The sequence below is a fragment of the Pelophylax lessonae genome, assembly GCF_965119305.1.
Source record: "Pelophylax lessonae genome assembly, chromosome: 4".
In the NCBI taxonomy this organism is placed as follows: Eukaryota; Metazoa; Chordata; class Amphibia; order Anura; family Ranidae; genus Pelophylax; species Pelophylax lessonae.
This window is the reverse complement of record NC_138771.1, coordinates 492,741,736-492,756,391: the sequence shown is the minus strand read 5'-3', so window position 1 is coordinate 492,756,391 and position 14,656 is coordinate 492,741,736. Positions and strand designations below refer to the sequence as shown.

At 47.8% G+C, this 14,656-nt stretch overlaps 2 protein-coding genes across 2 annotated transcripts in view; both read right to left on the bottom strand.

Annotated features, from left to right (window-relative positions):
* Positions 1 to 11,948, bottom strand: part of LOC309552721 (uncharacterized protein) — a 50,281-nt gene extending 38,333 nt beyond the window's left edge. The window contains exon 1 of the mRNA XM_082253645.1: positions 11,844 to 11,948. The gene's annotated coding sequence lies outside the window, so the exon portion shown is untranslated. The remainder of the gene's footprint in view (positions 1 to 11,843) is intronic.
* Positions 11,203 to 12,885, bottom strand: LOC309552353 (E3 ubiquitin/ISG15 ligase TRIM25-like). The gene has a single exon (XM_082253274.1). It carries the CDS (start codon positions 12,873 to 12,875, stop codon positions 11,301 to 11,303), a length of 1,575 nt encoding a protein of 524 aa, XP_082109400.1. The 5' UTR covers positions 12,876 to 12,885; the 3' UTR covers positions 11,203 to 11,300.
* Between the last annotated feature and the right edge of the window lie 1,771 nt (positions 12,886 to 14,656).

Below are 14,656 nucleotides of genomic sequence, written 5' to 3'. Positions count from 1 at the left end.
GCCAGAGGAGCATTTCTGGCAATCTCACTGGGGAGTTGGCCTTTCTGAACACCTGATTGCTGTGCATTTGCCATTTGTTTAAAACATTTAAAGACGGGATGCGGCCCGGCGCAAAACGCGCATTCGTGCTTAAACTTGCAGGACCCGGGCCATTTGCATTGTGCTTCGTTGAAGTTAAAGCAAAGGCCTTTTTTAAAGGACTGCAAACCTGACTGTTGAGGGTTAACGGTTGGTTTAGGAGGAAAGGACCGCTGGGGAACAAAAAGGTCCAACCACAGACCCTCGTCCTTGACTCCCCATTTTAAGGATGGCTGTACTGACAATTTTTGCCGGAACGCTAGGTCGTAGCTGAACCAAGCGAAACCTCCAAAGTTCTTGTACGCCTCTAAAACTATTTCCATGTGCTGAAACAAACCCAAACTTCTAGTAGGAAACCTTTCGCAAAGCACGCTGGAGAAGATTAAAAAGGCTTGCAGCCAATTATTAAACGACTTCGTAACTGGTCTTTTCCTTTCCTCCTCCTCTTTTTTGCTAGATACGAAATCCTTGGCTGATGGCAACAAGGATAACAGATCAATATAGGCACCTTGCCAAATCTTCTCTTTCATTGTCTCAGAAAGGTGAAAACCGAGTGGGGAAATTTCGCAAGTCAGGGGCTTCCTTAAACAAACTTCAGGTAAGTTTTGACTCAAAGCAAGGTCAAAAGATGAAGCTGGCTGACTCGCTGCACTTTCCCCACTAGGTGGCGCTAACCATACAGCACTAGCATTACCAGGTGCCTCCTGAGTACTTTTAAACTGTGCAGTAAAATTCCTAAATTCTGACAATAATTGTGACATTAGAGATGTCACAGAAGCAGGGGGAGCAGACTCACCCGTGGCAGGCGGAGCCGGCGCTCTAGCCTGGGATGAAGGTCCATCTTCTCTGCTGGCCGCGAGGGGGGGCCCCCCCGGAGTAGCGGGTGCCGCTCTGTCTCCGGACGCCCTGCGCCCAGGGGTCCGCTGCCTCCGTGGTGTCTCGTCTGATGTCGGAGGGTTCTGGCGCTGTCCTCTTCTTCCGTGTGGGGAAGTCTTTCTTGACGGACCGGCGACTTCCCTTCCGGTCGGCGGAGAGTAGTTCTTCCGGGGCAATCTCCGTCTCTTCGAAGGCCCCGCTTCCGTCCCGGAAATGGCCGACGATACGCTACTGCGCATGCTCGCGGCTCTGGATGCCATTCCTCCGACCTCCGCCATACTAAAAGGATCTTCGGCTGCCCGTTCTTCCACCGGAGCCCCGCTGCCACTGGCGATGGGGACGTGGCTGACGGCCGAAGCTGAAGAAGTCGAGGCTCATGGTATCAGGTAGGAGCGCAGAACACCTCAGTAGAGTCCTGACAGGGTGAAGTGACCCGGGGTCCCGCGGCCGCCTCTTAAATAGCCCACCTGGGAACCAGTTTGAGCTGGAGCGGCTGTGTAAACTTGGAGCCATCAGGCGGGAAAACACAGCTCCCTGCTCAGATCTGCCCAGTGATAGCCCACCAATCGGGCAGGAAAGCTGAAATCCAGCTAAAGATTTGCCTGGATACTGCCCCTAAAGCGGGAAAAAAACCAAAACTCAAATTTGACCTTTGGTCAAAGTTCAAATCCCTGACTGACTGAAAGAAAGCCCCCATAGCTGTATATTAGTTACTACTTCCCCTGCCGCCATCCCATAAAGAAAGGGGGGCTATAAAAGCACCCCCTTATCTTTTTATGGCAGTGTATGGAGGTCTCCTCAGGGATGTGATATATACATGGCGGTGTATGGGGGTCTCCTCAGGGATATCCAGGATGTGATATATACATGGCAGTGTATGGGGGTCTCCTCAGGGATGTGATATATACATGGCGGTGTATGGGGGTCTCCTCAGGGATATCCAGGATGTGATATATACATGGCGGTGTATGGGGGTCTCCTCAGGGATGTGATATATACATGGCGGTGTATGGGGGTCTCCTCAGGGATATCCAGGATGTGATATATACATGGCGGTGTATGGGGGTCTCCTCAGGGATGTGATATATACATGGCAGTGTATGGGGGTCTCCTCAGGGATGTGATATATACATGGCGGTGTATGGGGGTCTCCTCAGGGATATCCGGGATGTGATATATACATGGCGGTGTATGGGGGTCTCCTCAGGGATGTGATATAAACATGGCAGTGTATGGGGGTCTCCTCAGGGATATCCAGGATGTGATATATACATGGCGGTGTATGGGGTTCTCCTTAGGGATATCCAGGATGTGATATATACATGACGGTGTATGGAGCTCTCCTCAGGGATGTGATATATACATGGCGGTGTATGGGGGTCTCCTGAGGGATATCCGGGATGTGATATATGCATGGCAGTGTATGGGGGTCTCCTCAGGGATGTGATATAAACATGATGGTGTACGGGGGTCTCCTCAGGGATATCCAGGATGTGATATATACATGGCGGTGTATGGGGGTCTCCTCTGGGATATCCAGGATGTGATATATACATGGCGGTGTATGGGGGTCTCCTCAGGGATGTGATATATACATGGCGGTGTATGGGGGTCTCCTCAGGAATGTGATATATACATGGCAGTGTATGGGGGTCTCCTCAGGGATGTGATATATACATGGTGGTGTTACACGTATTATATTACATGTGATATATACATGGTGAGGAGACCCTCATACACCGCCATGTATATATCACATCCCTGAGGAGACCCCCCATACACGGCCATGTACAGTATATATCGCATCCTGGATATCCCTGAGGAGTATGGAGGTCTGGTGTATGGAGGTCTCCTCAGGGATGTGATATATATTTATGGCATTGGATGGGGGTCTCCTCAGGGATATCCGGGTTGGAGAATCTCCGGTGCTGTGACCATGCCGGATAGTCCGGCTCCCCCTCTCCCTCAGTGTGCTCCCCCTGTCCGCCCCCTCACCTGGCTCTGCCGCTCTCCCGGTTCTCCTCCGGCTCGGACGAGGCCACGTCATCCTCCACTGTCACATCTCCGGCTGGGAAGGCCACGGCCACCCCGAACCCTCCCGGGGCCAGAGTACTGATAGCTCTGCTCTCCTCCTCTCCTCTCCCGCGAGGAGCTCCGTGTTCCATAAGCCTGGTCGCCGCCACTCTCATCAGTAACAATGCCAGTAGGGACAGGCCGAGCTGCCCCAAGCCCCGCCCTTCCATATCCCCGCCAACATGTGCACACAGCGTGACTCCTCACCGACTTGCGCCAGCGCCGCCATGACACTTCTGTACTGACAGACAACCCCCCCCACCCCTGGAGTACGGACGTCATTAGCTAATCGATTTTGCAGTCACCCCGAATCGATGCAGAATCGCGAAGGGTCGCATCGCGATGCATCGATTCGGGGATTATATTCCGCAGGCCTAGACAGATCTGCACCTAATTAACAGAGGGAATGCAACAGTTTTCCATATAGGAAACTGCCACAGATTCCTGCCAGGTCTGACCTGGTGTATGGGATGTGAGGTGTAATTAGACAGATTCCAGGCCTCTCTCTGCACAATGATTAGAGCCTGCAAGGATAAACCCTTCACGCCGACGGAACTCAAATATGTGGCCTCGGCTTCAAGGGGGGGGGGGGGGCCTGCAGCTAGAGGTATCACCCTGGTAACGTTGTTTAAAGGCGACGGTTGGCTTTCTTGTAATACCAACCGATGTGGCTGAGCAGCCACTTGGTTGTCATTACAACTAGTGGGAGGGGACCTACCCCCCCTCCCGCCGCCTTCTGCGGCTCGTCCGGGTCTCCTGTCCCACGGCTGGCTGGCTGAAGACCCGAACAAAGCCAAATTCGGCTTTGATCAGGTCTCTGATGTAAAAACGCAGAAGCAATGTCATCACATAATTTTTTGGATACTGAAGCCTTTAAGGCGCCAGATTAAAAAAAAAAAAAAAATGACAGCATTCAAAACAGCCAAACTTGGTAATCCCTCCATAAAGAGTACCTGTCACTGCCTATTACTGTCACAAGGGATGTTTACATTTTTTTTTAAAGGGACAGTGTACAGTGTAAAAATAAAAAAGTAAAATAAAAATGTAAAGCGCCCCGTCCCTCTGTCTTCGCGTGCAGATATGAACGCATACGCAAGTCATGCCCGCATATGTAAACAGTATTCAAACCACACATGTGAGGTATCGCTGCGATCGTTAGAGTGAGAGCAATAATTCTAGCACAAGAGCTGCTCTGTAACTCTAAACAGGTAAACATTTTTAAAGCATCACCTATGGAGATTTTTATGTACCGTAGTTTGGCACTATTTCACGAGTGTGCGCAAATTTAAAGCATGACATGTTAGGTATCTATTTACTCTGCGTAACATCCATCTTTCACACTATTAAAAAAAAAATGGGCTAACTTTACTGTTTTGTTTTTTCAATTCATGAAAGTGTATTTCTTCCCCAAAAAAACTGCATTTGAAAGACCGCTGCGCAAGTAGCTTGTGACATAAAATGCAACGATCGCCATTTTATTCTCTAGGGTCTCTGCTAATATATATATATATATATATATATATATATAATGTTTAGGGGTTCTAAGTAATTTTTTACCAAAAAATACTGATTTTAACTTGTAACAACCCTCTTCCTCCCTCCCACTTTTGGCTAAGAGAGGGATTGGGACAGGGACAAGGACAGGCAGAGAGATCGAAGCATGCAGCTCCATCTTTCCTGTTCTCTTTGCTGTGTCACAGCCACAGCAGAATGGAGAACAGCTTGCTCCTAGATAACAAAGCTTTTGATAAATAGGAGCAGCTGCTGCTCTGTTTTTTATGTTTAGAAGAGTGGCAGAAGCATTAAGCATGAACCGCTCTTATTTTTACTCCAATGTACTGTATTTGTATATGTGCCAGATATATGGTGCAGAAATTAAATACCCAATAAACCTATTTGGGAGAATAGAATAGGAGAATATTTGGCTCAGGGCTTGTTCGCCAAACTGGGTAGTTTAGCTAGTGCGCCAATTTCTAAAAGCGTTGCACCAAATTAACAATAGTCAAGCATGTCATTTATTTATTAGAAAACCTTCTAGAAAGTGCAACTGATGCCAACTAGTGTACACAGAAATGAGAAGTTGAGAGTTTCATCTGATAATGAGCTTGCAATGCTTGTAAAGGTGTTTTGTCTAAAGTGGGGTACACACTATAAGAAAAATGGGGCGAACGATTGTCCGATTTGTCTTGTTGTTTCACAGCAAATCGGAACCAATGAAAGAATTTTCTTACAAACATTCGTACGAAAATTCTCATATGACAAAGGCTTTTTTTGTTATTTATTGTTTCTGATCATGCGCAGTCTTTCTTTTCTGATTTTTCTTATACAAAAATCGTACGAAAACGGTACACATTAAACGAAAATCGTTCGTTTTTTCCCGTACGAGAAACATTTTGTCCATCCAAGAATGTTCGTAAGAAAATTCTGAATTGTCTGTAGAAAGTTCTGTACACACTATACGAAAATCGTACCAAACTTCTTTGGACGAAAATGTTCGCCCGATTTTCTTATAGTGTGTACGCAGGGCCGGCCTTAGGTGTTCAGGCACCCTGTGCAAGCCAATCCTGTGGCGCCCCCCTCCCCCCCAGCACCCTATACATTTTCACATTTTTGCACTTTTTTTGCACTTCATTTGACTTTTCTTTTTTATGATCACTAATAACTTAGCCCCCCTTACATTAGAGATCCCCCTTACATCAGCCACCCCTCCACCGAGCCCCCCTTACATCAGAAACCCCCCACAGAGGCCCCCCTTACATCAGAGACCCCCCAAGGAGCCTCCCCTTACATCAAAGACCCCCACTGAGCCCCCCTTACATCAGAGACCCCCCACAGAGCCCCCTTACATCAGAGACCCTCACAGAGGCCCCCCTTACATCATAGAACCCCAACACAGAGCCCCCTTATATCAGAGACCCCACACACAGAGCCCCCCTTACATCAGAGCCCCCCCACACAGAGCCCCCCTTACATCAGAGCCCCCTTACATCAGAGACCCCCCACACAGAGCCCCCCTTACATTAGAGACCCCCACACAAAGCTCCCTTTACATCAGAGACCCCCCACAGAGACCCCCTTACATCAGAGACCCCCCACAGAGCCCCCTTACATCAGAGCCCCTCCACACAGGAGCTCCCCTTACATCAAAGAGCCCCCCACATCAGAGCCCCCCCCACAGAGCCCCCCTTACATCAGAGACCCCCCCCCACACAGAGCACCCTTACATCAGAGACCCCCACACAGAGCCCCCTTTACATCAGAGACCCCCACACAGAGCCCCCCTTACATCAGAGACCCCCCTTATATCAGAGACCCCCAAACAGAGCCCCCTTTACATCAGAGACCCCCACACAGAGCTCCCCTTACATCAGAGACCCCCACAGAGCCCCCTTATATCAGAGCCAACCTTACATCAGAGCCCCCCCCCACACAGAGCCCCCTTACATCAGAGCCCCCCACACAGCGCCCCCTTACATCAGAGACCCCCCACACAGAGCCCCCTTACATCAAAGACCCCCCACACAAAGCCCCCTTTACATCAGAGACACCCACACAGAGCTCCCCTTACATAAGGGACCCCCCACACACAGCCCCCCCTACATCAGAGACCCCTCACACAAAGCCCCCCTTACATAAGAGACCCCACACACAGAACCCCCCTTACATCAGAGACCACCCACACAAAGCCCCCCCTAACATCAGAGACCCCCACACAGAGCCCCCCTTACATTAGAGACCCCCCACACAGAGCCCCCCTTACATCAGAGACCCCCCATACAAAGCCCCCCCTTACATCAGAGACCCCCACAGAACCCCCCTTACATCAGAGACCCCCACACAAAGCCTCCCGTTACATAAGAGACCCCCCACACAGAGCTCCCCCTTACATAAGAGACCCCCCACACAGAGCTCCCCCTTACATAAGAGACCCCACACACAAAGCCCCCCCTTACATAAGAGACCCCCACACAGAGCCCCCCCTTATATGAGAGACCCCCCACACAAAGCCCCCCTTACATAAGAGACCCCCACACAGAGCCCCCCTTACATGAGAGACCCCCCACATAGAGCTCCCCCTTACATAAGAGACCCCCAACACAGAGCCCCCCCTTACATAAGAGACCCCCACACAGAGCCCCCCCCTTATATGAGAGACCCCCCACACAAAGCCCCCCTTACATAAGAGACCCCCACACAGAGCCCCCCTTACATGAGAGACCCCCCACATAGAGCCCCCCCTTACATGAGAGACCCCCCACACAAAGCCCCCTTACATAAGAGACCCCCCACACAGAGCCCCTCCTTACATAAGAGACCCCCCACACAGAGCCCCCCCTTACATGAGAGACCCCCCACACAGAGCCCCCCCTTACATTTGATGCAGGAGAGAGCTTACTTACCTTAATACGGAGGCTCACCACAAGGAGAAGGGCGGGAGGAGGAGGAGAAGGGGCGGGAGGAGCTGACGATCTCTCCTCTGGCGTCCCTGGAGAGGAGGGGATCTGTCATTGGCAGCAGATCGGAGGCTGAGCTGTGTGAGACATACACACAGTTCAGCCCTGGAGCAATAGGAGACCAAGGCACAGCCACACAGTGGGAGGTAAGCGGCGGTCGCGGCCTGTGTTAACCCTCTCCAGGCCGTGGTCGCCGCTTACCTCCCGCTGTGCGGCCTGATCATGTGCAAGCTGTGATGGCCGCACGGCGCCCCTGTTGCCCATGGCGCCCTGTGCGGCCGCACAGCTCGCACACCCCAAAGGCCGGCCCTGTGTGTACGAGCCTTAAGAGTTTTATATGATCATCAGATGTTTGTGATTTTCATTAAGGAAAAAAACAATTAAAATAATTACTGAATAAAGTCGTTTAATTTGAATGTTCAAAATGAACACAATAAGGATTCACATGTTACATACAATTGAAACAGGGATTTATATAATTAAAGTAGAACTGAAGGCAAAACTTTTTTTTCATCTGTGAGTAGGAGAGTGTTATAACCCGTTTTTTCTTTTGCGGTTTCGTGTGGGTGCGTGTCCCCGAACACAGTGTTTGTTCAGGGACACACACGCACCTGTAGATGTCAGATTAGTAGCAGGGGCTGTGTCTGTGCAGCTGCTGCTTCCCAGTTGATATGAATGGAACTGCTTGCACACAACTGAATGGAACACCTGGGCATCTCATGCGGGCAAACACAGCCCTTCGCAAAAGTGTATAATAAAAGGATCAGTTCACCTTTGTAAAAAAAATAAATATAAATGCACATCTTTTTGTGGGCAAAAAAAATGTGCATTTATTATTTTTCTTTTACTAGGAATCGGCAAAGCTTTGCACCAGCAAACAACTGATTGCAGGTGCAATGCAGGGCTCTTGCACACTGTTAGTGTATGCTGTCTGCTCGTACCTCATACGAGCAGGCAGATATACACGGACAGGAAGCATCAATGAACTACCTAGAGTCCTCAACAGCGCCCTGGTAGTTCATTAGCACATTCACAGAACTATGTGAAAGAATGGCGCAGCTGGATGGTTGGAGCCCCACACAGCCACATTTTTTTTTTAATTGTGACAGCGAATTCAGGGAGAAGATCCCCCGCTCGCTGTCACAATGGGGGATCAGAGAGATGCAGAAACTGCTGCAACAGTAATATGGGTGTAACATGTTACGAAAGGTGAACTTATCCTTCAAGTATGCCCATGTGATTGAGACTTAACCACTTAAGCCCCGGAAGATTTTTACCCCCTTACTGACCAGGGCCTTTTTTCCCAGAAACAGAGCTTTTTTTATGGTGGTATTTGATCACCTGTGCGATTTTTACTTTTTGCGATATAAACAAAAAAAGAGCGTAAATTTTGAAAAAATAACAATATTTTTCATATTTTTTTATATGAAATTCCCAAAAAAAAATGTAAAAATCTAAATTTTTTAACATTTTTGGGCAATTTGTTTTCTGCTACATATGTTTGGTAAAAAAAATCGCAATAAGCATATTTTGATTGGTTTGCGCAAAAGTTATTGTGTTTACTAACTAAGGGAAAGATTTCTGTAATTTTGGGTGTTTTTTTTTTTAACGAGTATTGGCAGCGATCTGCGATTTTTTTGTGGGACTGCGACATTACGGTGGACAGATAGGACCCTTGACTGACATTTTTGACACTTTTGGGGGTACCAGTGACATTACTACAGTAATCAGTGCTATACATATGCACTGTTACTGTAAAAATTACACTGGCAGGGAAGGGGTTAACTTTATTGGTGATGCAGGGGTTCAGTGTGTCACTAGGGGCGTGCTTCTAACTGTAAAGGGGTGTGGCTAGTGATGTAACCACAGAGACATACGATCCTACATAGCAGGATCATATGATCTCTGCAGTTAGATCAGGGAGAATGACAGGCGGCTTTGTTTACATCAGCCTTTCTCTCTCTCCACGGGGAGATCGCGAGTGACCGGCGGACATCGGGTCCGCCGGTCACACGCACGGACTTGTTAGGGAACGAGCAGGGGCGGGAGCGCGCCTCCGGCGGCGCTTGCTCGCCCCCCAGAGGCTCACAGGCTAGCGACGTAGTCCTACGTCACTTTGCCTGTACGGGGCTGACCGCCACAGTTAATAGTCGTGCGGCGGTCAGCAAGCGGTTAAAGGAAATAGCCAATATAGCAATATAATATTAAAGGCAGTGTATACATAACATTACAGAACATTATATTCTCTCCAAGAGTCTTTGCCTGTTCTAAATAAATCCTCTTTTCGAATTTGAAAGGACTAATTATTATAAATATTACATAGTTTTGGAGGAGCAGTTTGGAAGCCTAGGACTCCTAGGACACAGGTGTTATGTAGTGCACACAAGAGAACTGGGAACAATGCAATTGACAGCAGAGAGCACAGAAAGTTGCCAGCTCACTGGATTTTTGTCAGGATCAATGGGTATTTTTGCACTCTTTAACTACCTCAATACTGGGCACTTAAACCCCCTTCCTTCCCAGACCAATTTTCATCTTTTAGCGCTGTTGCATTTTGAATGACAATTGCGCGGTCATGCAACATTGTACCTAAACCAAATTTGTGTCATTTTTTCCCCACAAATAGAGCTTTCTTTTGGTGGTATTTGATCACTGCCAGGTTTTTTCTTTTTTGGTGCACAAATAAAAAAAGACAGAAAAGTTTGAAAAAAAAAAAAAGTTTTTTTGTTTAGGTTATAAAATTTTGTGAATAGATACGTTTTTTCCTGCACTGATGAGCACTGATGATGCCGCACTGACAGGCACTGATGAGGAGACACTGATGGGGTGGCACTGATATGCAGCACTGATGGGCACTGATAGGTAGCACTGATATGCAGCACTGATGGACACTGATATGTGGCACTGATAGATAGCACTGATATGTAGCATTGGTGGGCACTGATAGGCAGCGCTGATGGGCACTGATAGGCAGCACTGATCGGCACTGATGGGCGGCACTGATTGGCACTGATGGGGGGCACTGATGGGGGGCACTGATGGGCACTGATAGGCAGCACTGGTGGGCAATAATGGGCACTGGTGGGCAGCACTGGTGGATGGCAATAACGGGCACTGGTGGGCAGCACTGATATATGGCATTGGTGGGCAGCACTGATAGGAGGGCACTACTGGCAGGCTGTTTGCCATCCCTGGTGGCCATGGTGGGCATCCCTGGTGGTCATGGGTGGGCATCCCTGGTGGCTCTAGTGGCATCCCCTCCCCCCAGGGCTGCACTGGTAATCAATCATCTGATTACCAGCACAGACCCCCCCTGTGATCAGTGAGTACTTAGAAATACTCACTGATCACCCCAGCTCCAGTATCGATCCTCTTCTTCTCCTCCCTGACAGGATCTGTCAGGGAGGAGAAGAGATCGAAGCCGTTACAACGGCTGTATTTACATTGCATGACGGCTGTGATTGGACACAGCCGTCATGTGATCAGGAGGGCCAATCACAGGGCCCTCCTGACGCATCTTGTTGCGCTGTGTCCGCAGCGGCGCGATCTCGCTCCTTCTGAAGGACGTTCCGGAACGTCCATTCAGAAGGACGAGACTCCCACCCGGCCGTATATGTACTATGGCCCGGGTGGGAGGTGGTTAAACAGGTATAAAAACACTTTCAATGGTATATTTACCACCTTAAAAGAGCAAATAAGGGAAGTTTATTGTCAGGGCTTACATATACTTTAATATTCTACAAATCCGATATCCCTCTTTCATGTCAACAGCTTGTGGGTAGATTTATATTATTCAGATATTTTTCACATCTCTCATCTTTACCTAGATATTTTTATACAGCCCTTCCATACCCCGAATGCAGCATGGAGGGGCTCAGTGAAGGTAGTGGTGAAGGTGTGGAGATGTCGGATCAGGTCACACATAGCCCAAAAGGAGATCCGTCCAGCCTCATAATCCAGGTAGATCCTGACTCTATCACTGGAAAAACTGTCATACAATTTGATCTCTTCACTGTTATGTATAACCCAATACTGGTCATTAAATCTGTACAGACACCAGGACTTCTGATTATATCCAATCCATGACTGCACCCCTGTCCTGTCTATACTGGGATAACACGCTCCAACTCTCCACCATTGTGACCCCCCGACATCTATTTCCCAGTAATGTCGCCCTGAGGAGAAACTCTGACTGCTTTTCACCTGAGGATAAACCTTAAACCTCTCCGGTGTTTCTGGACGATTCTGCTTTGGTAAGTAGGATGCAGTTTTCCTGTCATCTGATATATTTAGCTTATTACAAGCTGTATTTACATCCAATATAAAGTGTACAGGTTTGTCCATAGAGAAGCATACATTTACCTCTGTTACTATATCAGATAACCCTGCATGTAATGTGTGTGAGATCCCAGCTACATCCAGATCCCCATGGTCATAGAATAGTTGACCATGTCTCTCTCTGTCCTCATTATCTCCATCCTCAGTATCACACAAGTCACCTGTGTACGATTCCTGTAGGACAGTCAATGGATCGGTCATGTTACACAGCTCCTGAATTTGACCCATCTTCCTGGACAGCTCATCCTTCTTTATTTCCAGCTCATTGATCAATTGTTTGAGTGGTAGCATGATTCGCTCTGCTTGCCTGGAGATTTCTCCCAGGACTCTCTTCTCTAGGTCTTCCAGCCGTCTCCTGAGCTCTCTAAACAGGGCAGTGGTTCTCTTTGATTGACCATTTGCTTTTTCCTCTGTTTTTCTCCTGTGTTCCTGTAGTTGCTGGACTCTGTTCTCAATCTCCTTTTTTGTTGTAGTCAACTTCTGTAGATTATTTTCCAGTTTCTTCTTCTTCTCCTCAAAGGCCTCATCCAGGGACTTCATTTGGTGACCTTTGTGTTTCCCAATCAGACAGCAGGACACACAGATACAGGCAGAGTCCTCAGTACAGTAATATTTAAAGAGTTCATTATGGATGAAGCATTTCCTGTTCCTCAGGGTAGTGGTGGGGTCACATAGGACGTGTTCTGGCGACTTGCTGTGGACACTCAGGTGATTAGCACACAGAAAAGCTTCACACAGCAGACAGGATTTAACCGCAGGCATGGGAGATACCAGACAGTAAGTACAGAAGACCCCGGACTCCTCCTGATCTGGAAAAGCAGACAGGAAATTCTCCACTATGTTACGTAGTGTTATGTTTTTCTGCAGTGCAGGGCGATCCTGAAACTCTTTAATGCATCCAGGACAGAAATAACCTCCAGATCCCTCCTGGGCATCCAGCACACAATCAATACAGTCCCGGCAAAAGTTATGTCCACATTGCAGCATTACAGGATCATTGTAAATACTCAGACAAATGGAACATTCCAGCTCCTCTCCTATTTTAGCAGACGCCATCGCTGCCAGCAGGAAGTGAAAGTGGATTTGGCCAGCTTACAGAGCTATCTACACCCTGCAGTACGACATAGCAGCGATGAACAGAAATGTGTTGCATGCCGTGTATTACATCACTTTGAATGTATTTAGTGCTCTTTTAACATGTAAAGTAAGCATCATACACCACACAGAAAACTATGTGTATGTTTAATGTTCAGTATGCAAAGCTAAATGTGAATTATTAACCACTTTACCACTGGAGGATTTTGCTGTCTTACGTCCAGGCCACTTTTTGCGATTCGGCACTGTGCGAATTTGACTGACAATTGCATGGTCGTGCGACGCCCTACCCAAACGAAATATACTTCCTTTTTTTTCCACAAACAGAGCTTTCTTTTGGTGGTATTTGATCACCTGTGCGATTTTTACTTTTTGCGCTATAAACAAAAAAAGAGCGTAACAATCTACATTTTTTAAAATTTTTGGCCAATTTGTTTTCTGCTACCTAGGTTTGGTAAAAAAAATCACAATAAGCGTATTTTGATTGGTTTGTATATGCACTGTTACTGTAAAAATGACACTGGCAGGGAAGGGGTTAATTTTATTGGAGAGGGAGGGGTTAATGTATGCCTGGTGCTTACTAACGTGTGTGGGGGGAGGTGACTGAGTGACACAAGGACAGATCGCAGGTTCAGTTATGCTGAACCCTGCAATCTGACCCTGCCTGTCACTTTGGAGATCCGCCCGCTTGTGTTTACACAAGCAGGCGGATCTCCACACTTGATCCCCGATGATCGGGGAAGAGCAGCGGCGATCGCCGTTGCTCCTCCCCTGGCCCGACTCCCGACTGAACACTGCGGGAGCGAGCCTCCGGCGGCGCGTGCGCGCCGCCGAGAAGGGGGATTGTCTGGCGACGTAGGTCTACGTCGCCAGACGATAACCAACCACTTTGCCGCAGTAGTGCTCGAGTGAGCAGACGGCAAGTGGTTAATGTTCAGTATGCAAAGCTAAATGTGAATTATTAACCACTTGCGTCCGTGACAGCGGGAGAAAGGCAGGCGGCTGATGTAAACAAGCCGCCTGTCATTCTCCCCTGTGTAAGAACAGTGATCATACGGTTTTACTATGTAGGACCGTTGATCACTGTTCCTACACCTCAAGCCACAGCCAATCACAGTAAGAATCACGCCCCTAGGGACACACACCACCCCTCCCTCTCAAAAAAATTTAACCCCTTCACTACCAGTGCCATTTTACAGTAACAGTGCATTTTATAGCACTGATTACTGTAGTAATGTCACTGGTAACCCCAAAAGTGTCAAAAATGTCAGTCAAGGGTCCGATCTGTCCGCAGCAATGTGGCAGTCCCGCAAAAAAAAATCGCAGATCGCCACGATTACGCGTTAAAAAACAAACAAACAACAAAAATGACAAAAATCTTTCCCTTAGTTAGTAAACGCAATAACTTTTGCGCAAACCAATCAAAATACGCTTTTTGCGATTTTTTTTTACCAAAAATATGTAGCATAAAACAAATTGGCCTAAAATGTTAAAAAAATTTAGATTTTTACATTTTTTGGGGGGGGGGGGGGATTTCATATAAAAAATTTTGAAAAATATTGTTATTTTTGCAAAATTGACGCTCTTTTTTTTGTTTATAGCGCATGATCAAAAAATCGCACAGGTGATCAAATACCACCAAAAGAAAGCTCTGTTTGTGGGAAAAAAAGGACGTCAAATTCATTTGGGTACAGCGTCGCACGACCGCGTAATTGTCCGTTAAAGTCACGCAGTGCCGAATC